The sequence below is a fragment of the Lethenteron reissneri genome, chromosome 27 (assembly GCF_015708825.2).
Source record: "Lethenteron reissneri isolate LAM-NWPU_2019-01 chromosome 27, ASM1570882v1, whole genome shotgun sequence".
Taxonomy (NCBI): Eukaryota; Metazoa; Chordata; class Hyperoartia; order Petromyzontiformes; family Petromyzontidae; genus Lethenteron; species Lethenteron reissneri.
The window spans coordinates 16,771,904-16,795,373 of record NC_083805.1 but is presented as its reverse complement, the minus strand read 5'-3'; the positions used below and the strand labels follow the sequence as shown (position 1 = coordinate 16,795,373).

Sequence of the window (23,470 nt, the reverse complement as noted above, 5' to 3'; positions counted from 1 at the left end):
CGGTTGTTCTTGAGACTGTTTGGTGTGTGAGTGTGTGTGCGAGACTGTGTGGTGTGTGCAAGACTGTGTGGTGTGTGAGTGTGTGTGCGTGACCATGAGCAGACTGTACCTGCATGCCGATGATGGCGTAGATGAAGAAGAGCATCCCAATGAGCAGACAGACGTACGGCAAAGCCTGCAACACACCACCCCGTCACGTCACGCGGACGCTGGAAACTAACTCGTCTGCCTCTTCATTGCAGTGTAACATTTCAACATCGGCATCTAACACAGGCCTCATCCCTCTGGGGTCAACAACACGGGCATCACTTTGTGTTCAAAGTCAACCGTGATCGTCCTGTGGATAGACTCGCCCACGCCATAGTAAGGTGTAATTTCCACCTCTGGCTGAAGATTGCAAGCACGAAATGAGCACCAATACATCAATGCTCATTGAAGCAGGAAATCACTTTGGCTTTTGAAAACCAAAGATTATATATATTAGTTTCATACGCCACAGCGATTTATACATTTTTATAATATCACAGGGTAAAAACCCTGGATGGACACCAAGAGATGACCGCGATGCTGTGGAGATGCCGCGTCCGCACGGCACGCCACGAGCGAGCCCGCGTAGGCAACGCCCACGCCCGCACGTATGTACGCACGTAACGTTACGCGTACTTCACGTAAGGTTACGCACGTAACGTTACGTGTACGTTACACACGTAAGGTTATGTACGTAACGTAACGTTGCGTGCAACGCTCTGTAGCGCAAGTTAGAGCGTCTTCCTGCTCTCGTCGCCATCGCCAACCACCTGACCTGTCGATGGAAATTCCACATTCCCATTGAGGGGCAGCACTGCCATTCACTCGCCGTGCGAGCGTGCTCAGCCTCAGTGCCAGTCTGCCAAGCAGTGAGCGAGAGTTACTGTACACGGAAGTTTACAATGCTCACAACTTAACTCAATCACGCACACGATCAGCGATTTGATTTTTGTTGTTCAGCGTTAAAACCTTCATCTCGATTGATTTACGCGCAGCGTCGTGCCACCACGCCGCCATACCGCCACATGGCATCAACGCGTGGCACCAACGCGTGGCATCAACGCGTGGCACCAACGCGTGGCACCAACGCGTGGCACCAACGCGTGGCACCAACGCGTGGCATCAACGCGTGGCACCAACGCGTGGCACCAACGCGTGGCACCAACGCGTGGCATCAACGCGTGGCATCAACGCGTGGCACCAACGCGTGGCATCAACGCGTGGCACCAACGCGTGGCACCAACGCGTGGCATCAACGCGTGGCACCAACGCGTGGCACAAACGCGTGGCACCAACGCGTGGCATCAACGCGTGGCATCAACGCGTGGCATCAACGCGTGGCACCAACGCGTGGCATCAACGCGTGGCATCAACGCGTGGCACCAACGCGTGGCATCAACGCGTGGCACCAACGCGTGGCATCAACGCGTGGCATCAACGCGTGGCACCAACGCGTGGCACCAACGCGTGGCACCAACGCGTGGCACCAACGCGTGGCACCAACGCGTGGCACCAACGCGTGGCACCAACGCGTGGCATCAACGCGTGGCATCAACGCGTGGGCACCTTGAAGGACTGCACGAAGGTCCAGAGCAGGATGCGGATGGTGTAGCCCTGGCGCAGCAGCTTGATGAGACGGGCGGCGCGGAACAGCCGCAGGAAACTCAGGTTGATGAAATTGTTCTGCGGGGGTGGGGGGGGGGGACACGAGACGGGCCTCAGCGACGAGCTCGACACGCGTGCGAGAGAGAGAGGGGGGCAGCAAAACGCATCGCCCGAGGTTCAACGCCCCCGTGGCGGGTGTCACAAGTAGAGACGCTTTGCCGCTGTACTTGAGAAAACAGATTCTGGCTTAACCCTAAATGTCCCCTTTCTTACGCGCGCTATAACCCCACCCGTGTCTCACTGGCACTGGAAGAGCCTCCAACTGAGAGCTGCTGCCGCCAACTCAAATATTTGAAGAAAACATCACTTGCCAGAAATCTGTCCCATCAAATGCTTCCCTTTCCTCCGTGGAATCCGTAGGAGGCCCTATTATCTCATTTGAAACTCATTTGTCAATCACCTCCACGGTGCAGCGCAGAGTTTGGTTTCTGCTCCGATGTGAACGCTCCGTCGTGCGAGTCAAGAGTCACTGCCAACCACCTGAACCGGCGATGGAAATTCCACATTCCCATGGAGGGGCAGCACTGCCGTTAACTCGCCGTGCGAGCGTGCTCAACCTCAGTGCCAGTCTGCCAAGCGATGAGTGAGAGTTACTGTACATGCCAATGTACAATGCGCACTACTTCACTCAATCATGCACACGATAATTAGCGATTGATTTTTTCGTTCGGTGTTAAAACTTCACATTGATTCCCAGCCACTTACCCAAGTCAACATTATCAATTATTTATGTTATGTTTGCAGCTTATGCTAACGTGCCATGGAAACGCAGCCATGAGGCAGCCCTAGAAAGTAATTGGACTGCGGTGATAGCGACGGAACGTGCACGCAAGTCGGTCGGAATTTATTTTGTGCCATGCAATTTTTTTAAATTTCTGTATATAAAGTAGTGTGTCGAAGTAGGATCCATATATATAATAGAGATGGTCCTTGCCTATCGATCTGGCAGTTAATCAGCATGGGGGTTAGCCCCACCCTGCTGGTGGGACAATGAATGTCGCAATTGGTCCAGAGCTGACTCGTACGAAACTAATGCTGCTGAAAGTAAATCACTCCCAGAAGGCTGTGGCCGAGGGGATGTCCATTTTTTGTTTTACGTGGATAGGATGGGGGAAGGAGGCGTAGCGTCCGCCTGTTTATCTGTAACCTACTCGTTAAAACGTATTCTCGCTGACGCCTGTTTATCTGTTACGTACTCGTTAAAACGTATTCTCGCTGACGCCTGTTTATCTGTTACCTACTCGTTAAAACGTATTCTCGCTGACGCCTGTTTATCTGTTACGTACTCGTTAAAACGTATTCTCGCTGGCGTCTGTTTATCTGTTACCTGCTCGTTAAAACGTATTCTCGCTGACGCCTGTTTATCTGTTACCTGCTCGTTAAAACGTATTCTCGCTGACGCCTGTTTATCTGTTACCTGCTCGTTAAAACGTATTCTCGCTGACGCCTGTTTATCTGTTACCTACTCGTTAAAACGTATTCTCGCTGACGCCTGTTTATCTGTTACCTACTCGTTAAAACGTATTCTCGCTGACGCCTGTTTAACTGTTACCTGCTCGTTAAAACGTATTCTCGCTGACGCCTGTTTATCTGTTACCTACTCGTTAAAACGTATTCTCGCTGACGCCTTCCTTTTAACCATTAAATAACTGCTGCATTTACCGCGGCTTCAACGCAGGCTGTGCAAGGTTTTTTGTCGGCTATTCGCCGGGACGCCCTGACGTCTTGGCCCACGCGTGCCCTGTCCGGCATGCGCGCGTTTTGCTGTTAGCGGCTGTGACCTCCTACGTCGGGCCGTAGTGCGGCATCTACACACCTCATCACCGTAATCCGTCCAAAGCCACCACACGTGCACGGACGTATACTTAAATCGTGTGACGTTTTAAGAAGGCGACGTTTGCCCGACTTATCTCGAGAGCGAACCTCTTTTGCCCGCGGACCAGGAAGGGCGGCCTTAGCGTGCAGCCCGACGGACACGCTCTGGGAGGGATGTGACGACTGTGCAACCAACCAACCACTGTGTGGACTTGCTGTGGCCGCTTTGTGCCTGCAGCACGAGCGGTCTGACGGTGCGAGTTCACAAGCACGACGACGAGCGTGTAAGTGGGCCCTGCTAATAACCCTGGGGGGGAGGGGGGTGGAGGGTCGGTGGAGGGGGTGGGGAGGGGGTGGGGATGGGGGGTGGAGGGTGAGGAGGGGGGTGGAGGGGGTGCGGAGGGGGGTGGATGGGGGGTGGAGGGGGTGTAGAGGGGGGGGGTGGAGGGGGGTGGAGGGGGGATGGAGGGGTGGGGAGGGGGGTGGAGGGGGGGTGGAGGGGGTGTAGATGGGGGGTGGAGGGTGGGTGGAGGGGTGGGGAGGGGGGGTGGAGGAGGTGGGTGGACGATGTGGGTGGAGGGGATGGTGGAGGGGGTGGGTGTAGGGGGGGTGGAGGGGGTGGGGAGGGGGGTGGAGGGGGGGCTCTGCATTGCAAGAATACGCAGAGAGACCGCCCCCCCCCCCCCCTTAGCGAGAAGCGAACACATCTTACCCGCTTATGCTCAGCACAGGCATAGTCACACGTGTGTGTCTGTGTGTGGTTATGCCTTTTAACGTGACGCGTATATATAGTGTACGCGATGCAATGCGTGTGCTGTGACAGGCTTGTGAAGCGGTCAAAATGGAAGAGGAGCACAATTACCACTTGCTGATTGGTCCAAAGCGGATGAAAGGATGGGTTCAGTGATGGAATCAGATGGTAGGCAGGAGAGCGAAATGGATTACACAAACATACAACATACACACGGATGTTAGGGAGATATCGCGTGGCTCACAAACGTAATCACATAATGGCAGGCGCTGGAATACACAACAACAACAACAAGGCGGATAATCTGCAACACAGAGATGGGTTTTTCCAGGTGAGTGGGTGGGCGGCTGCGTGCCCAGCCGCCTCATCCCTGCCACGGCACCGCGGACACTTCCACTGTGACCGCTCGCTCAGCCTGGCAACGGGCGGTGGCAGAGACGGCGGAGGCAATGCCACCGGGAGCCGATCGTTCACGGAGCCCAAAGCGCTTGGAGCAATCGCCCAGCAGGAGTTTCACAACCGTCAACTTTTGCCCGCTGGAGATTTACGTTGAGGCCCGCGATGCCAGCCCAGCTGAGCGATGCGGGACACCGGTGCGGGGGGGGGGGGGAGAGAGGCTGCGGCACATCCAGATGAACCAATCCCAGCGCACGTGCTCCGAGGGGAGCTTGTAAATCGTACGTTTTGCGTTGTGTTTTCGGACCAAGAGTCCACACAGCTTTGGATAGAAAGGAACGACATCTGGAGTCTGCACAGCGGCTCGTATGCCGTGAATGAGGGACACGTGATTTCATGTCCCAGAGGTCAAACGAGCCAAACGATGATGGACCGTATTCTCTGGACTAAGACGCACTCTTTTTCCTTGTTTTTTTCAAGTAAAGGTTGGGAATCCGTATCATAATCTGGCAAATATGTTGTGTGCGTGCGTGTGTGGGCATCAAAGGCGGCCGGTAGGGCGCTGGCCACCCATTTCCTCATGTGACTTGCCGGCCTTCATAGGTGCTCACTAATAGCACATGTCTCGGCAGGGGATCTTTGTCTTTGTCCACGTAGGACCCCATTAAAACCCACAACAGTCTGGTCTCGGCTCGCTGATGAAAGCTGCAAGAACGAATGTCATCATCGCTTGCAGCTGGGGTTTGCATTGTCCCCCCTCTCCCTGATGTTGAGGGGAAATGGGTGAGGTTCAGGACTGTGGCTCATGCACCAGCTATGGCTGCATTGGGAACACAGTCTATACTTCCCCGGAGACCCTGGCTGATGGAGGAGGTGTTCCGGCTAGCTGAGAAAAGGTGGCAGGTCCACTACCACCACCTACAACATCCCACAAAGGAGAATGAGGAGGCTCACTGCAGGCTGATTGTAACAACTAGTAGGGCATCTCCCTCCTCAGTGTGCCAGGAAAGATCCTCGCAAGGATTCTTCAACATCACCTTGACAGGCAAGCTAAGGAGAGGCTTGAGGAGCCCCAGGGTGGTTTCAGAATGGGTTGGTCCTGCACAGAAGCTATACGATGTGTCTGTCTAGTACAGCAGCGGTGTAAGGAATCTCAACAGGACCTACAGCTCTGCATTATTGACCTGGTCAAGGCCTATGAAGCGATCAATATGAGTCAGAGCCACTACCTGTTCACCTTTGGGTGCGGCATAGATGTCCTCTGGCTCCTACATAATTTCACATCTTTTTTTAACCACGTAATTTGAGACACTTTACATGGCTGTACCAAAGGAATTTCCATCTTAGGAGGCTGATCGATGCCCGGGTGACCTCCTGTCAAGTGAGCCTCCGACACTTCCCGTGGCCCTCAAGGTACACCTAGCCTGGCACATGCGCTGTTGGTGACACAACCGCCACTTAGTGGTGAATGGTGGCTATTGTTGGTGTTGGTGTAGTGGGTGTGTGACCAGATTTGCATAAATGTATTGACACCGATTGCAAGTTCGTTTGGGGTCCGTTTAGCTTTTCGGAGCATTCTGTAGTCCTGAGAATTTTTATATTAAGTATCGACACGCAGTTTTGCAAATAAAGAATGACAGCTGGGATTGGTCACGGGGAGCAAATACTTTAGAACCCATCAAATGAAACGCTGCAGCGAGCCATGAATCGTTAAACAAATGTCCATTAATTCCACATTCGAATGTGAGTTGAGTAACTTAAAAAAGCGATGTAAACTCAAGGCCTGGATTGCACAGCTCCACCTGCCGCCACTCTCGGTGTAAAGTCCACAACTCGCCTCCTGCACACGTCAACCCGGCTATTTATGTGGCCACTCACATCCTCCACAACGACCTAAGTTATTATTTTGTGTGTTATGTAGTTTTGCGTCCAACTAGGACCAATATCTATAAACAGTTTGCCAGCATTGGTTCAAGAAAGCCTGACTCTGCATATGAGGCAATGAATGTTGAAATTGGTCTCGAGGTTGCTTGTACTGAATCAATGCTGCCGAAATCACGCACTCCCAGAAGGCCGTGCGGGTGATGGGATGCGTAAAGAAGAAAACTACGTTATCGTTTCATTCTGTGGAGGGGCAGATTAGTGATGGAGGCGTCTTGTCTGCTTGTGTATCATCCTGAAACCCCGAGCGAGCTCACGGTCGGTGCGGACGCACGGCCGTCTAAACGGCGGAGGGCTGAGGGAGCGGGCAGGCCGGCAATTTGGCGCAGCGCGACAGCCGGCCACACAGCGAGGGGAGAGGCCCCCTGCGGGCAATGGCTCTGTGGCCTCCCTGGGAAAGCAAGCGACGGTCACACACGAAGCAGAGCTGGGCCACGGGCGAAGTTGTCGGGAGCAGCCGTGAGATGCAACTCGATTTAAAAAACATATCCCGCATTTGTAAAGAAAAGCGGACTCGCAGGCAGGCAGAGGTCGTAGGGGGGAATGACGCGCCAGCAGAACGCACCGATTCGCAATGCATTATAAAATAAGGGGATGATGGGGACATGTGCTGCGAATGTAAATACAAAATAAACGATGCAAGGCGGTGAATGAGGTTGAAGCAAGAGGGCAAATGGAGATGTCAGGTACTGCATTTGGTACACATTTAATATGTGGGATGGGAGCAGGGTCGCCACCTTCTCCGCAGACCAAACCCTGGGCACGTTTCTCAGTTGGCACGAGTCATTCAAAACTGTGCAGTTTGCTGCAATAAAGTTCCACGCAACACCGGCAATCAGACCTCGGAATATTTCGGGTCAAGCCTGGGCAGGTGGCGACCCTAGATGAGAATGTGGGATGTGGAGCTGGATTCGACAATGCAGGAGGCGCGGGTCAGAAGAGGACAGGCGGGAGGCGGCAGGGGAGGCGGGGTATTATTTTGAGGTCACGCAGGAGAGGTGAGGGCAGTGAGGGCGTGGTGGCGAGTGGCATTGCGTGTGGCGCTCACCACGAGTTCCGTCACTAAAATGTCCGTGACGCTCCCTCCGACGGTGACGAGGTCGAAGACATTCCAAGCGTCGCGGAAATAATTCTGAACGAAACAAAAACGTGATGTCGATGACGATGACAATCACATCGTTGTTCCTCAAACGGCACGCGTGCAAACATTGGCACCGCCTTATAGCAGAAGCAGAACGTCGCGCACAATAAGAACTGAGGGGCCGCGTCGATGGCAGCGTCCAATCGCACGCCGACAAGTCTCCCCACGCTCGTCATTAACACCGCCCTGTACAGCAGAAGCCCGCGAGCATGCGCACGGATCCGAATCTGCAAACGATGAGAAAACCCGCCACAACAGAAAACCCGCTTCTTGTACACACAGGCCACGCTCTTGTATGTTGCTGCAGAAACACGCGCGGCATGCAAGGATCATGTTTTGGGGGCCTTCTTTCCAAACGGAGCACTAACCGGCTTCAGTCGCCCTCACGCGGCCTCATGCATACCGTTGCCGTGAATCTACCCCGTGGTTATCGTTGCCGTGAATCTCACCCCGTCGTTACCGTTGCCGTGAATCTCACCCCGTGGTTACCATGAATCTCCCCCCGTGGTTACCGTTGCCGTGAATCTACCCCGTGGTTACCGTTGCTGTGAATCTCACCCCATGGTTACCGTTGCCGTGAATCTACCCCGTGGTTACCGTTGCTGTGAATCTCACCCCATGGTTACCGTTGCCGTGAATCTCACCCCGTGGTTACCGTTACCGTGAATCTCACCCCGTGGTTACCGTTGCCGTGAATCTCACCCCATGGTTACCGTTGCCGTGAATCTACCCCGTGGTTACCGTTGCCGTGAATCTCACCCCATGGTTACCGTTGCCGTGAATCTACCCCGTGGTTACCGTTCCCGTGAATCTACCCCGTGGTTACCGTTGCCGTGAATCTCACACCGTGGTTACCGTTGCTGTGAATCTCACCCCATGGTTACCGTTGCCGTGAATCTACCCCGTGGTTACCGTTGCCGTGAATCTCACCCCGTGGTTACCGTTGCCGTGAATCTCACCCCATGGTTACCATGAATCTCCCCCCGTGGTTACCGTTGCCGTGAATCTACCCCGTGGTTACCGTTGCTGTGAATCTCACCCCATGGTTACCGTTGCCGTGAATCTAGCCCGTGGTTACCGTTGCTGTGAATCTCACCCCATGGTTACCGTTGCCGTGAATCTCACCCCGTGGTTACCGTTACCGTGAATCTCACCCCGTGGTTACCGTTGCCGTGAATCTCACCCCATGGTTACCGTTGCCGTGAATCTACCCCGTAGTTACCGTTGCCGTGAATCTCACCCCGTGGTTACCATTGCCGTGAATCTACCCCGTGGTTACCGTTGCCGTGAATCTACCCCGTGGTTACCGTTGCCGTGAATCTACCCCGTGGTTACCGTTGCCGTGAATCTCCCCCATCGCTTCCTCCGCCCGTTTAGAGCACTCGGGTCTACCAGACACTGACAATCTCACACTCATCAGTACTGTGCTCAATCACCACACTACGGCTACCCACTCACCCACTCAGTCACTCAGTCACCCACTCACCACACTGCAAGTCACCTCACCTCTCTTTGCTTCTAACCCTCGCACCGCTCCGCTTTGCAAATTCCCTCCCATCGTCTCTTCTCCCCAGGTTAAAACAACCTTGCTCAATTCAAGAAACAACTTTGATAATAGTGCTGTTTGTTGCTGGCCCTTTGATATTTTTGGGGCTTTTTGGCCCGGTGCTCAGCAACTTCCTGCCATTGTACAGGACGTGGCGACGCCTCTTCCGAGGGTGGCGCACACCAATCCCGCCAAGCAGCAGCCGTCAAAGTGCCGTCTGTCGATGTAAGCCCCCGTTACGTTGGTGCAGATAAACAATTGCAGGTATGCAAGCGGGCAGCTTGCGGTTTTTATTAGCTTAGGTGTAATTTAGCAGCAGCTCAGACGTGGCTGGGAAATTATTACTATTATTATTATTGAGCTGATTTACCCTGCTAAGTTTTCTCGGTCGGGGGCAATGTTGTTTAGCGTAACGCCAACTGCTTAATTCGCGGGTAACGTTTTAGCCAAGGCAAGTTTGGCCAACACCAGTTACATTTGACGTTTTGTTTTGTTCAGCAGCTATGGGAGGAGACCAGAGAACCCGGAGGAAACCCAAGCAGGGAGAGCGAGAGAACAAACTCCATGCACAAAAGTGTGACCACCCTGCCGCCAAGATGCTGTCAGAAGTGGACCAAGGGATGATGCGCACTGTGCTCGTCAACGCCGGGTGATTCCGCTCCCGGCTCACTCGCTGCGAGGAGTGGGGGCACATGCCCGCGGTGACCGCGCCGGCGCCAACAAGCTGGTGCGGCGCAATGCGCGGCAGCCCCCGGGGAGGAGCAAGCGATTCCCGTGCACGGCCGCAGAGCTGTCGCGTCCTCGGCGCCGCTCGGCACAGGCCGGGACGCCGCGCCCCGGACACACGTACCAGGAAGCCGAAGCCGACGAGTTTCAAGATGCACTCCAGGGAAAAGACGATGGTGAAAATAATGTTGAGGTATTTCAACGAGTCGTCGTAGGCGGCCGGCGCGCCGTAGAACTGCACTCACGCACACACACGCGGGGAGACGGCCACCTGCACGTGTGGTGAACCGCAGGAAACCAAGATCCCCCCCACCCCCCCTGTACAGCTTTAAGAGACTGTGCTGTTTGCGAGTAGCACCGATGAAGACCGGCACTGTGGCGCACAAGGGGGTGGGTGGCCAGCACCGCACCCGGCCGCCTTTGCCTCCCTAGTGGCGATGTTTTTTGCACACCGCACCAGGTACTCATTTGAGACTGAGACGACCCAGGGGAGGGCCAGACCCGGTTCAGATAATCGTGACTGGTGGTTGGCCATGAGCGGAAATCGAACTCGGGTTGCCAGGTTCGTAGCCCAGCTCACTAAACGCTGCGCCATCGCTCCACACGTTGAAGCAGACCTGGTAGAATGTACACCACGCACACCGAGAGAGATGAGGACCCAGACTACCCTGCATGGATCGCATGAACATTACCTCACCATGTAAAAGCGTATGTCTGGATATCTAGATGTGAAGTCGAAAGTAGGAACTAACATCAACCCGTTGATGTTATAGTGTCGAGAGCACCGATTAGAAATATTACAATTCCAATGCACAAATGAATCTAGTGATCCGAGTTCAGCTGCTGCACACGGCAAACATCAGTGGCGAGTAATCTGTAAACCGGTCCTTGGCATCCCCATTTCACGAAAGCCGCTCTGCCCAGCATCAACAACCGCCCCGAGCCACACTGAGTCTCAACACTCTCCATCGGGAGGGTCCTGCCGAGTTATCTCAGCAGGGGGCGATGCTGCTGCTGCTGCTGTTGAGTGATTCCAGTTGAGTCATGCTGGAGACAGTAATGCAGAATCAGAATGTGTATTTCTACTGGAGGAATCAGATGAGCTACGTGATGTCCAATACCTAGGCTGGTTGAAGCCTTTATCCAATAGTAGATTGAAAAAAACGGTACATATTTTTATTATTAGAAATTATCTGTTATTGCAAATCCAATTTTAAATATATCTCACAAATGACTCAACCATTGCCACCTCCTCAGGGGTCAATATAACGAGTACTACTTTGTGGGGAAGTCAACAATGGTCATCTTATGGTGATACTCACCACTACCGTAGGAATGTGGAATTTGCATCACTGGTTCAGGGCTGTAAATGACAATTTACCCGACTCATTTAAACCCAAGTAGTCTGACGACATGGGCTGAGTGACCGAGTTGGAGGGCCGTGCTCACCGATTGGCTCTTGGAGATCACCATGAGCAAGCTCTGAGATTGCCACTCACTGATTGGTCCTTGGAAACCACATTCAAAATCATCATAAGCGTCGTTTTGGAGAATATGAATAAGAGAATAAATACGTGTCCTTCACACATCTGTCCCTCCACGTGTAAAAAAAATACACATCCCGTCAGCAGCATGGCCTTCTGGGAGTGCATCATTTCAGCAGAGTTAGTTAAACAAAAGCAAAACCCTGCAGCGGTTTCGACATTCATTCGTTTGTTGTCCTTCCCCCGCGCCTCCGATTTATCAGGATTGGCTACGTACGGTGTGAAAGAAGTTCAACATACGTACACACATTCAGTGTCCCATCAGCAGCAGAGTGAGGCTTGCTCGAACCAATGCTGGTAAACTGCCCAGATGTTAACGGACAAGGAGCCTCTCCGCGAGACGCGGGTCCGGGTGTGCCGCAAAACGACGCCCCGCACCCCCGCGGCGCGCCCTCGCGCCAACCCGCTCACCTTCATCATGAGCACGACGGTGTTGAGGGCGATCATGGCCATGATGAAGTAGTCAAAGGGGGGCGACACCACGAACGTCCACACGCGGAAGCGGAGGCTGTTCCGGTCGGCCGGCATGTAGCGCGTGTGCGGGCGCGCGCTGATCGCAAAGTCGATGCACGCCCTCTGCGACGGGAGGCGGGGAGAGGGGAGAGCGAGCGAGCGGACGTTCCCCCGTCGGGCGTCTTTCCAGCTACGGGCTTCTCCTGCCGGCTCAGCGGCGGCAGAGCGAGCGGCTTCGCCATCGGAAGGTCGCGGAATTCTAATTTCCGGTTTGGGAATTGACCCGCGGTCCCCTCATTGATAAAATGCGTACCACGTTGTGTGGGAAGCCACCAGTGATTGTTCTATGGATAGATTCACCCTCCGGCCGTAGGGATTTGGCATTGCCGCCACTGCTATAGGGCTGTAAATAGGAGATGAGTACGGATGCCTCAAGGGGAATTTGACCAAAATAACACTTTGACTGCCTCTGCCAGTGAAGAGGATGTCATCAATATGGCTCCAGTTGAGCGCAGACGGCCAAAAACTGTGGAAGTGTGCAAAAATTTGAAAGGGATAAAACTGTTCTAGATTTGAAGCTTTCGTGACTGCAATGATTCATATTCTTAGGTTTTTTTCGGTAAAGTCACGTAGGTAAAAACATTAAAAAGTAAAATAAAATAAAAATAAAAATCACGACGTTTCGGAGGCAACACAAGCTTCCGTCTTCAGGTGGTACCGTCACAGCCACGACAGCTGTATCAAGTAAATGAGAGATTGCAGGAGCTACCACTGCTGTTTATATAATGGTTGGAGAAGGTGGTGGGGCAATGGGCCGCATACTTATTATTAATATGGTAAGGTGAGGCTTGAGACTAAGAATAGACTGCATAACAAAGGCTGAGCCTTTGTTATGGAGAGGTGCGGTTTGTGACTCAACCTGTAACAAGAAGACCACCACTGCATTTGTGGTGATTGCTACAATGGAGAAACGAAACGTCATGTTTCTGATCGTGTCCGCGAGCACAAGTCAGATCTGAAACACGGCAGAACTGATTCTTCGGCCGTGGCCGATCATTGCTACAACTCGGTGGGCTCTCATGAAATTGTATTTTTCGAGACCAAGGTTCTCTGCAAACCTCCTGGCTACCATCAAAGGTTTGTACACGAAGCCATACAAATATACAAACACAGACATAATTTCAACCGTGATGACGGTTACAAACTGAGTAATCATTGGAAAGATGTGATTAACCATGCAAACAAGATTTAACTACACTTATTTGCCAATCTTATTTGACACACAACCATTACTGTTTTACCATGTTTAGTGGTGGTCTTCTTGTTACAGGTTGAGTCACAAACCGCACCTCTCCATAACAAAGGCTCAGCCTTTGTTATGCATAACAAAGGCTCAGCCTTTGTTATGCAGTCTATTCTTAGTCTCAAGCCTCACCTTACCATATTAATAATAAGTATGCGGCCCTTGCCCCACCACCTTCTCCAACCATTATATAAACGGAGTGGTAACTCCTGCAATCTCTCATTTACTTGATACAGCTGTCGGGCTGTGACGGTACAACCTGCAGACGGAAGCTTGTGTTGCCTCCGAAACGTCGTGATTTTTATTTTTATTTTATTTTACTTTTTAATGTTTTACCTACGTGACTTTACCGAAAAAACCTAAGAATATGATAAAACTGTTGCGTCTGGTTGCCCCTTGGTTGTGACGTTGTGCCGGGGACATTTGGAGATGACCGGACGGCACAGTACACTGGCGCCGGACGCTTAGCGTGAGTGGGCACGGCTGTTAACGCACTGCCCTAAGATTCGAGTGAACAACAAGCAGCGAGAGGCATTGAGTGCACTAAAGCCCTCAGCCATACGTAGACCACCAGCTGCTCCCTGTGTGGCCATTTTGTCGTTTAAGGCCATCGAGAAATATGTGACCAAACAAAAATGTGCCTCAACTTTTTGAGTTGGCAGTTCAAATGGCCGCACGTTCAGTTCTTCTGAACTGGTGATCTGGATAAGGCTGAGAGATTTTGTACAAGCAATGCTTATTTTCTTGTCAATCACAGACATGAAATACCAAAACGATTGCGGATATCAGGAATGAATAATTTCCATGAGTAAAACCAACAGCGGTTGTCACTTAAACTTAACCTTGGGTGATCCGTAGGTTGACTCAAACCTTAGATTCATACCCGGTGTGGTATCCGAACATTACCAGTGGAGAGACAAAGGTGACAGGGTGCGATGCTGGCCACAACAACCCCACACGAGTGACGCTGCCCCTAGCAAGCGCTCCCGCCATTGCACTTTGCTACGATGACGTGTGCAGACCTGTTGGGTGTACGGGGGGGGGGGGGCTATGCAGCAGCGTGAAGCGACACATAGGGGCCCAGTCGGCCATAAGGGAGCCCCGAATCAACAGATTAACGAGTACATAAATGTTAAGAACATTTTTTGTTGGATTAATTGAAAATTACCTTCGGTCTACCATGGACCAAGCCCGACTAACGCATATGGCCATCGCATCAATGGAGCACAGCGTAAAGTTGCGCGATCCACCCCCTTTGAGGAAATCCTAGACCGACGGGGCCGGCATTAAATCGAGACACGTGATATCTTAATTGTTTCTATTGTAACCTTTAAATCTCATTATGTCACCGTGACTCTGTCTTCCTCAGAACGCCGATACACGGTGCAACTAAAATAATACCTTTATCGTTATAGCCTACATGTTATTGTACATGGGGCTAAAAACATCCGTGGTGATTTCAGTAAAAGTGAATCGGGAGAAAGGAGGGGGACCCACAGTCGGATCTTGCCTAACCCCACCCCCCCAGTTGCAATAGGTCGATGCGCCCCTGGGTAAACGCACTTGAGAGCTCACGAAGCAACGCTGGCTTGTACTGCGGAAGTTAGGATGGGGCGCCTGTATGGTGTGGTGGCTTGCGCACTGCACTACGATCCCCGTAAACCCGGGTTCAATTCCCAGGCTAATGGATACGTGTGTGTGTGTGTTGAAGTTTTCTCGCGCCGTACGTAGCCAACCGTGCTAATCGGAGGTGCGGGGGAAGGACAACAAACTGAACACAAAATGATAATATGAGTGGTGCGCAAATATCGGTGCGGCCGACAGGCAGATAGGCGCAGTGGCGGTCACCCCCCCCTCCGTCCCTCCTCCCACCCCCCACTCCCCCGCCGTTAACAGACGCTCGCTATCAGTGCGTAAGTCTGAATGCCGGCGCACCCGTAACGTTTGCTGCGTTGCGCGGCGTTTGTACCTCGTTCTTCTCCAGAGTGCAGTCCAACATGACCTTGTCCCCCTGCTCCTGGAAGGTGATGATGATGAGCGCCACGAAGATGTTGACGAAGAAGAAGGGGAAGACGACGAAATAGACGACGTAGAAGATGGAGGTCTCCATTCGGTAGCCGGGGCTGGGGCCCCTCTCCTCGTACGTGGCGTCCACCGAGTGCTTCAGGACCCTGCAAAGACAAAGGCCCCCCCCCCCCCGTATAGCCTTAGCAGACTGCCGGGGCAAGTGCTGTTCGCGAGTGGCACCTATGATGGGACAGAACGTCATACGAGGGGGTGGTGTGGCTAGCACCACGCCCGAACGCCTTTGTCTCCCTAGTGCTGATGTTTACACACTGCAGCAGGCACTCATTTAAGGCCGAGTCGTCCTTGGGGATGTTGGCTGTGAGTGGGAATCGAACTCGGGTCTCCGGGTTTGTAGCGCAGCGCGCTAACCGCTACACCACCGGTCTCTATGGACTGGACAAAGACTGTTGGGGCAAGTGCTGTTAACGAGCACCTATGAAGGCACAGCACACGAGGGGGTGGGTGGTCAGCACCACGCCCGGCCACCTTTGTCTCCCTCCTGGCGATGATTTTACACACCACACCTGGTACTCATTTGAGGTTGAGTCGACCTAGGGGAGGCCCAGGACCGGTTCAGATAATCGTCACCGGTGTTGGTCTTGAGTGGGAATCGAACTCGGGTCGCAGGGTTCATAGCGCAGCTCGCTAACTGCTACACTACCACTCCTCTTACACCACACACACGCACACACACGTGCACACACAAACACACAAACACACGTGTACGCATGTGTGTAAGTATGTGTGTGTGAACATGTGAGGTTCCTGTGTGCGTATGCGCTTGTGTGTGTTGCGCACATGCTAGCGTGTGTGTGCGCGTACGTGTTTGTGTGTATGTGTACGTGTGCGAGCATGTGCGAGCGTGCGTGTGTGTGCGTGTGCATGCGTGCAGGTGCAGGTGTGTGCGCGTGCGAGCGTGTGCATAACGTGTTTGTGCGTATGTGCGTGTTCGAGCGCGTGTGCATGCGTGTGTGAGCGTGTGCATGCATGTGTGAGCGTGTGCATGCGTGTGTGTGTGTGTGCATGCGTGTGTGAGTGTGTGCATGCGTGTGTGTGCATGCGTGTGTGTGCGTGTGCATGCGTGTGTGAGCGTGTGCATGCGTGTGTGAGCGTGTGCATGCGTGTGTGAGCGTGTGCATGCGTGTGTGTGCGTGTGCATGCGTGTGTGTGCGTCTGCATGCGTGTATGAGCGTGTGCATGCGTGTATGTGCGTGTGTGAGCATGTGCGTGTGCATGCGTGTGTGTGTGCATGCGTGTATGTGCGTGTGTGGCGTCTGTGAGTGTGTATGAGCGTGTATGAGCGTGCGCGTGTCTCACTGTGGCCAGCCCTCCCCCGTGGAGACTGTAAACAGCGTGAGCAGAGCCCACAGGACGTTGTCGTAGTGGAAGTCGAACCGCTTCCACTCGCGCGGGTGAGGGTCCACTTTGTCGCGGTCGTACTCCAAGAAGTAGCCACTGCCCACGCGCAGCGCACAACCAGAGACAAAGATCCCCCGCGTAGCCTGAGCAGGCAGCTGGGGCAGGTGCCGTTCGCGAGAACCTACGACGGCCCAAGCGGCGCTCGAGGTGGTGATGTTTTAAACGCCGCGTCACAGTGCTCATTCAAGTCAAGGAACCGGTTCGGATATTCGTGGGTGCTGTTGGCTGTGAGCGGGAATGAAACTCGGGTCGCCGGATTCGTAGCACAGCGCGCTAACCAGTGCCGGATTAAGCTAGTGCGGGACCTGTAGAATATGTGATAAAGGGGCCCCAAATAAAAAAAAAACACGTAAATTTTAAAACAAATAAATGTTTAAATCGCACAGTAAAGTAATTGTATTTTTTCATTTGCTATACAGCCAGATAATACGACAAATCGCTAACCTTAAACACCCAGTCGTTCATAAAAGTTGAAGGCGGTATAGTACTATAGTAATAGAGCAAGTGCAGAATCAGAATTTATAGCTTGAAAGCATTTAGCGTGGGGCCCTTGAAAGTGTGGGGCCACTCGCACATGCTACTTTTGCTACTAGGATAATCCGGCACTGGCGACTAACCGCTACACTACCGCATCCATGGACACACACTCACACGGACAAAGATCCCCCGTGCTGTTAGCGAGTAGCAGCACCTATGAAGGCCGGCACGGCACACGGGGGGTGAGTGGCCATCACCTTTGTCTCCCCAGTGGCTATGTTTATGCACCACACAGGTACTCATTTGAGACCGAGTCGACCGAGGGGAGGCCCGGGACCGAACCAGATAAACGCCACTGGTGTTGGTGGCCATGAGCGGGAATCGAACTCGGGTCCATGGGTTCGTAGCGCAGCGCGTTCACCGCCACACCGCCGCTCTCCTCGGACACACACTCACGCTGACACACATACGCACGCGCGCACGCACGTACCGGCAATCCTTCTCGTACTCCTTGGACTCGTCTGTGCAGTAGTAGAATCGGCCTTTGAAGAGCTGCACGGCGATGACGGCGAAGATGAACATGAAGAGCATGTAGACGATGAGGATGTTGAGCACGTTCTTGAGCGAGTTGACCACGCAGTCGAACACCGCCTGGTGAGGCAGCAGCAGCAGCAGCCAGCAGCAGCAGCAGTGAGCAGTGACATCGTCAACATGTGCAGCAGCCTCTCGTGCGGAGCAGCTGGTGAGGTGAGGATAATCGCTTGAACAAAACACAAAGGTGTGCTTGTTGTGTGCAGTTTGTTGTCCTTCCCCCATACCTTCAATTAGCGCGGTTGGCTACGTACCATGCGAAAGAAGTTCAACATACATACATACATGTAAAACACCTCTGAGCCTTATCCAGACCACCAGCACCTCCGTTTAGCACGGCGCAAAAGAAGTTCAACATCCATGCACACGTGGGCCAGCCGCTCAAGCGAACTAAAATGCCTGGCTATTTCGTCGTGTAGGCCATCATGTGGCCAACCCTTCTTTGGATGCTGGCCTGGTCAAGGCGGGCGATTATTTGTACATGCAAAGCGCACCGACGCTCGGCGTTGAATCTGTGCGCGTTTTTTTCCCGGCCTGCACAACATTTTCTGTAGCGATTGCCGGGGTTTCCCGTCACGACGGACTTGAACGAGGAGGGCCAGTGAGGGAGACGCAGTCGTGGCTCTGACATCGCGAGCAATGGGCGATTGCCGCGACGCAAAAGCACATTCTCACGCACAATTGTATCCACCCACTCGCTCGCGCTCGTACACAAGGACACAGATTCCCCTGGGGAGCCGACACAGAGTGTAGGAGGCAAGACGTGAGTGAGCACCTGTGACGGCCGCCACTGGCACCTACGAGGGGGTGGGTGGTCAGCACCACGCCCGGCCGCCTTTGTCTGCCCAGTGGCGATGTTTACACACCGCACCAGCTACTCATTTGAGGCTGAGTCGACCTAGGGGAGGCCCAGGACGTTCAGATATTCGTCACCGGTGTTGGGCCGTGAGCGAAAATCAAACTCTGGTCGCTGGGTTTGTGGCGCAGCTCGCTAACCGCGACACCACCGCTCCCCACACTCACACCCTCACATGCAGATACAAGCACACGGATGCACACCTTGAGCTTGGGGAGCCGCTTGATGGTCTTGAGGGGGCGCAGCACGCGCAGCACTCGCAGGGACTTAATCGTGTTCAGATTGTTCCCCTTGCTCTCTCTGCAAAGGCATCGTCGCGTCAACGCCCCGCACATCGTCACCAGTAGCGGGTGCATGCCATTCAAATGTCTTTCTCCGGGCCTCTGTTTCTGTGCCTGGATGTTTGTCTTCACATCATCTTTACTGCATCAAGGGCGGAGTTTCTCAACGTATACAAATCGAAACGGACGTTAGCGGCGAGTATTTATAATGGGAAAAAAACCACATTCTCGGGAGTTCCGGTTTCTTTGCGACAAGGCAAGCCGTATCGGGGGAGTGGGCAATGCCCCGTGCGTCTGTGTGTGTGTGCGTGTCGCTGCACGTGCGTCACATTGTGAACGTGCGTGCGAAGCGTGCGTGCGTGCGCAGCATCCTTACTTGGAAACGCTCCTTCAAGACGCGTTTCAAAAGGGAATCGACAAAAGACACGCGCACACACGTCAGAGAAAACATTGCAAGTGGGCCGCGTGCGCACGCCAAATGGGTGTCGTGCTGTGGGAGGCGGGCGGGCGGCCTTCTCGCGCCGGCCCGCCTTGCTTCACGTCTTCTCACGTCAGAGTCAACGCAACCGATACCGTCGTCGCCTGGGCCAAACGGACGTCGTTAAAATTCAATCCAGATGCGATCAGTCGAGCTAAGCGCCAAAAAAAAAACAGGGTCGGGAAGCAATCGGACGAGGTGTCCGAGTGACCCCACTAAACACCGGAGGACTCTCAACAGCTGATTGTGACTTGGTGGCCAAGTCCGAAGGAGATTGTCGTCGCCTCACTGTACTCCCAGGGTGCACCTCGTTGGTGAACACAGCCCCAAGAGGAGCATGAACAATGGCCTCTCTCAAGACGTGGTACTAAAACCGTAACTATTTAACATATATACGCGTGGCCTGCCATGTACATCACCTCGCTGGTTCATACAGGGGATCTCTCTACTTACGAACGAGTTAGGTTCCAGAGGTCTGTTCGTAAGTGCAACTTTACTCCTGTCGATTCTAAACATGTTGTACGGCATGTACAGAACATGGTTCTTCATGGTTCTTCACGATCTTCAGATGTAGATGCCACTGGTTTTTCACGTTCTGCAGATGTAGATGCCACTGGTTCTTCACGTTCTGCAGATGTAGATGCCACTGGTTCTTCAGGTTCTGCAGATGTAGATGCCACTGGTTCTTCACGTTCTGCAGATGTAGATGCCACTGGTTCTTCACGTTCTGCAGATGTAGATGCCACTGGTTCTTCACGTTCTGCAGATGTAGAAGTCACTGGTTCTTCACGTTCTGCAGATGTAGATGCCACTGGTTCTTCACGTTCTGCAGATATAGATGCCACTGGTTCTTCACGTTCTGCAGATGTAGATGCCACTGGTTCTTCACGTTCTGCAGATGTAGATGCCACTGGTTCTTCACGTTCTGCAAATGTAGATGCCACTGGTTCTTCACGTTCTGCAGATGTAGATGCCACTGGTTCTTCACGTTCTGCAGATATAGATGCCACTGGTTCTTCACGTTCTGCAGATGTAAATGCAACTGGACATACGGACCAGGTTTGTCCGTATCTCTGAAAGTTCCTAAGGCGAATGTTCGTAAGTAGAGGAGTCCCTATATACGCAGATGACATAGTCTTTGTTGCCCGCGGCATAAACTTCAGAGACTATTGCCAACCTCGCTGAACAGCCATGCAGCAAATGCCACCCGGGATGTGTCCTCTTGTGGTAGCCCTGCGCACTGTGACCCCACTCCAAGAAATCTCGGGGTTATCATGGATAAAAGCCTGACCTTTGAACCTCAGAATGAAAATAGATGTGTGAAAGACCAAATCAAGAATCACCCTGCCCCAGCCTGGTCTCGGAGCTCATACGCAAGACTGCTCGATGCAGAGTTCGATAACGCACTTTGCATCATAACTAGAACACCAAAACGGACACCAATCCCCCTGGCTCCCTGCTCTGGTGAACATTCCCTGCCACCGAATATCCAAAGAGACGTACAAACTGCAAGGGAGTTGGCACGTTCCCTTGTAAACTATGAGTGCCTACCCATCATCAACCAAGACCTAAACATTGCACCTCACTGTGAACTCAAGTCCAAATCACGCTGCTGTCGCCGCATTCTACAATCTCACCCGGATCTGAAAGAACGCTGGCGAACGGAGTGGAACAGCGTGGACGTCCGGAATAAACTTTGACACGCCTCCTCGATGACACCGGTGGTGTAACGATCAATCAAACCACAACATCAACAGGCCAATGTGTACATCTCCTTCACGAATGGAAAATACACAGCCACATTGCGATTGTAGCAACACAACCCAAACTCCAAGGCGGTCGTAAACTTGGGCATATTCCTACATTTGGTTATCATTCCATCGTTAAGTCTTGTCCATTCACCATCATCCATTCTATTGCAGTGTCCTTCCCAAGTCCACTCAATGATATCTCCAATTTGTATTTCTTCTCCGATCCATGTGTGTCTCTGTCTCTCAGTGTGATTCCTAGCATGAACCTCTCCACGCTTCCTCATGTACTTTAAAGTTTTTGTTCCATTTTCTCCGACAGCGTGTCCTTGACAAGAGTTCATGTCTCCGATGTCAGAGCGTCTACTATGCACGTTACTTGTCATTGCCACAGCGACCTTTACAGACGCGCTCCAACCTGCACTCTCCTCCTCATTTCATCGTTGCCGTCTCAGAAATGTCCCTCGATATGATTTTATTTAGTTACGCAGGTTCATTGTGGGTTTACTCTCCAAACACAACTGGTTAGTGCCGAACTAGAAGCTAATTGGCACGTTTTGTTGACGTGACAAACCTTACTAATTGGCTGAGTCGGGTGGTGGCGGGTTTAACGACACATTTATATTCATGCGATATAAGCCAAAAACCTCCATCATGGATAATATTGGTCGCGTCTGACGTGACTTTTGTTTCTATCATCTTTACTGAACCTATCTTTGCAAACCAAAATAAGTTCTTCAAGCATTCTTATTAATTCCTTTCCACTGGTTCTTATTATTACAATGTCATTGGCAAAATCTGAGAGGGTGAATATTCTCTCCATCCGTGTCCGTGCCTCGACCTCCCCAATAAAAACGATGAAAAAAGTGACGGTGGATTAACTGCGAGAAGAGCGACTCCCCTTGCCCCGGTCACCTGTCCCGATGTGCACGTCGCCACTATTCCACGAGCAACCTCAGTGCGGCTCTTCCATCTCGACGACGGGTTTTTGTCAATTCCGCGTACAGCAATAACCCCGGCTTACGTCAGGGGAATGCGTTCCCGTAAAGGTGCGACAACGAATGTCGTAAAAGACGTCAATCGAAGCAATTGAGAGGGTAAGGGCGGTGGTCGAGGCAAAGGCTGAGAGAGGCGACGGATAACGAGAAAGGGACGGATGATGCTGTCAGTGACGTGAAATGTGTGGGCTTGAGGCGACGCAAATCGGCTCGCGTGTTTGCGAAAGCGGGAGACGTAAATCGGGGTATTACTGTAATTCGATTCAGGCCTCGGTGGGTGAGATGCTTGGTGACCGCATCAGCTTCCATTAAATCAAAAGACTGTTCAGAGTATGTAATAATAATGATGATATATGGGCAGCCTTGGAGTGCGCTGTACATGACGATGTTTAATAAAATATTGCTTTGGAAAAAGGTAATGGGTGCTCTCGCTGAAATGCAATGTTAAGGACGTACATTTATTCACGCGCCTGTGTGTGTTCTATATTTTATATTTTTAGAACATAGAGAGCATACACACACACAGTCAAGTCATGGCACCTGGGTCTGTCCCATGCCCTCCTGCCTTGAAGTGCACTTAGCCTGGCACAAGCGCCGTGGTGACGTCACCGCCACTTAGAGGCGAATGACGGTTGTTGTTGTTGTGCGTGTGTCTTTACGATGAAATCAAAAAGGTATTCTATTTGTACTCGGCGATTCTGAACTGCCCCTATTCCTTCACCTTGCCTGCCAAAGCCACATCTCGTGAAACCAGATTTACAGGTGACCTGGTCAGAATGGCGCCCCCCCCCTGCCCCCACCGTGGTCGCCCCCCTCCTCCCCCCCACCCCGTGATCCGTGGATCAAGCAAATCACTCGGGATGCCGGTGGTGTACGGGCGGCTAGATGCAGTTTATGCGAACGCTGCGAGTCGCATGAGGTTACGCGTTTGGCGCAGCGGTCCTTCGCTGTACGTGACGAATGAACGAATGAATGGCGGGACAGGGTTCAGGCTGCATTACCGCTCGGGGGGGGGGGGGGTAGGAACCACGTGACCGTATTTCACCGTGCTAGTCAGCGAAGGGTACTGGCGACGGGATGCCTGCCCGGCGCGGGCAGCGTGCACCGCTCACGCACGCGGGCGCACACTCACGTGAAGGTGAACGCCACCAGGGCTCCGCTGACGACGATGAAGTCCAAAATGTTCCAGAGGTCACGAAAGTACGCTCCTCGGTGCAGAAACAACCCGAGGTCGACCATCTGCCAAA

General features: G+C 52.8%; 1 protein-coding gene across 1 annotated transcript in view; it reads right to left on the bottom strand.

The window, feature by feature from the left end:
* LOC133348474 (voltage-dependent N-type calcium channel subunit alpha-1B-like) overlaps positions 1-23,470 on the bottom strand; it is a 133,062-nt gene that overhangs the window by 32,160 nt on the left and 77,432 nt on the right. Inside the window, 10 exon segments of the mRNA XM_061561304.1 lie at positions 110-175; positions 1,594-1,710; positions 7,644-7,727; positions 10,133-10,243; positions 11,964-12,128; positions 15,278-15,479; positions 16,693-16,830; positions 17,762-17,922; positions 18,922-19,018; positions 23,356-23,462. Of these exon segments, the coding sequence (XP_061417288.1) occupies positions 110-175; positions 1,594-1,710; positions 7,644-7,727; positions 10,133-10,243; positions 11,964-12,128; positions 15,278-15,479; positions 16,693-16,830; positions 17,762-17,922; positions 18,922-19,018; positions 23,356-23,462 (1,248 nt within the window).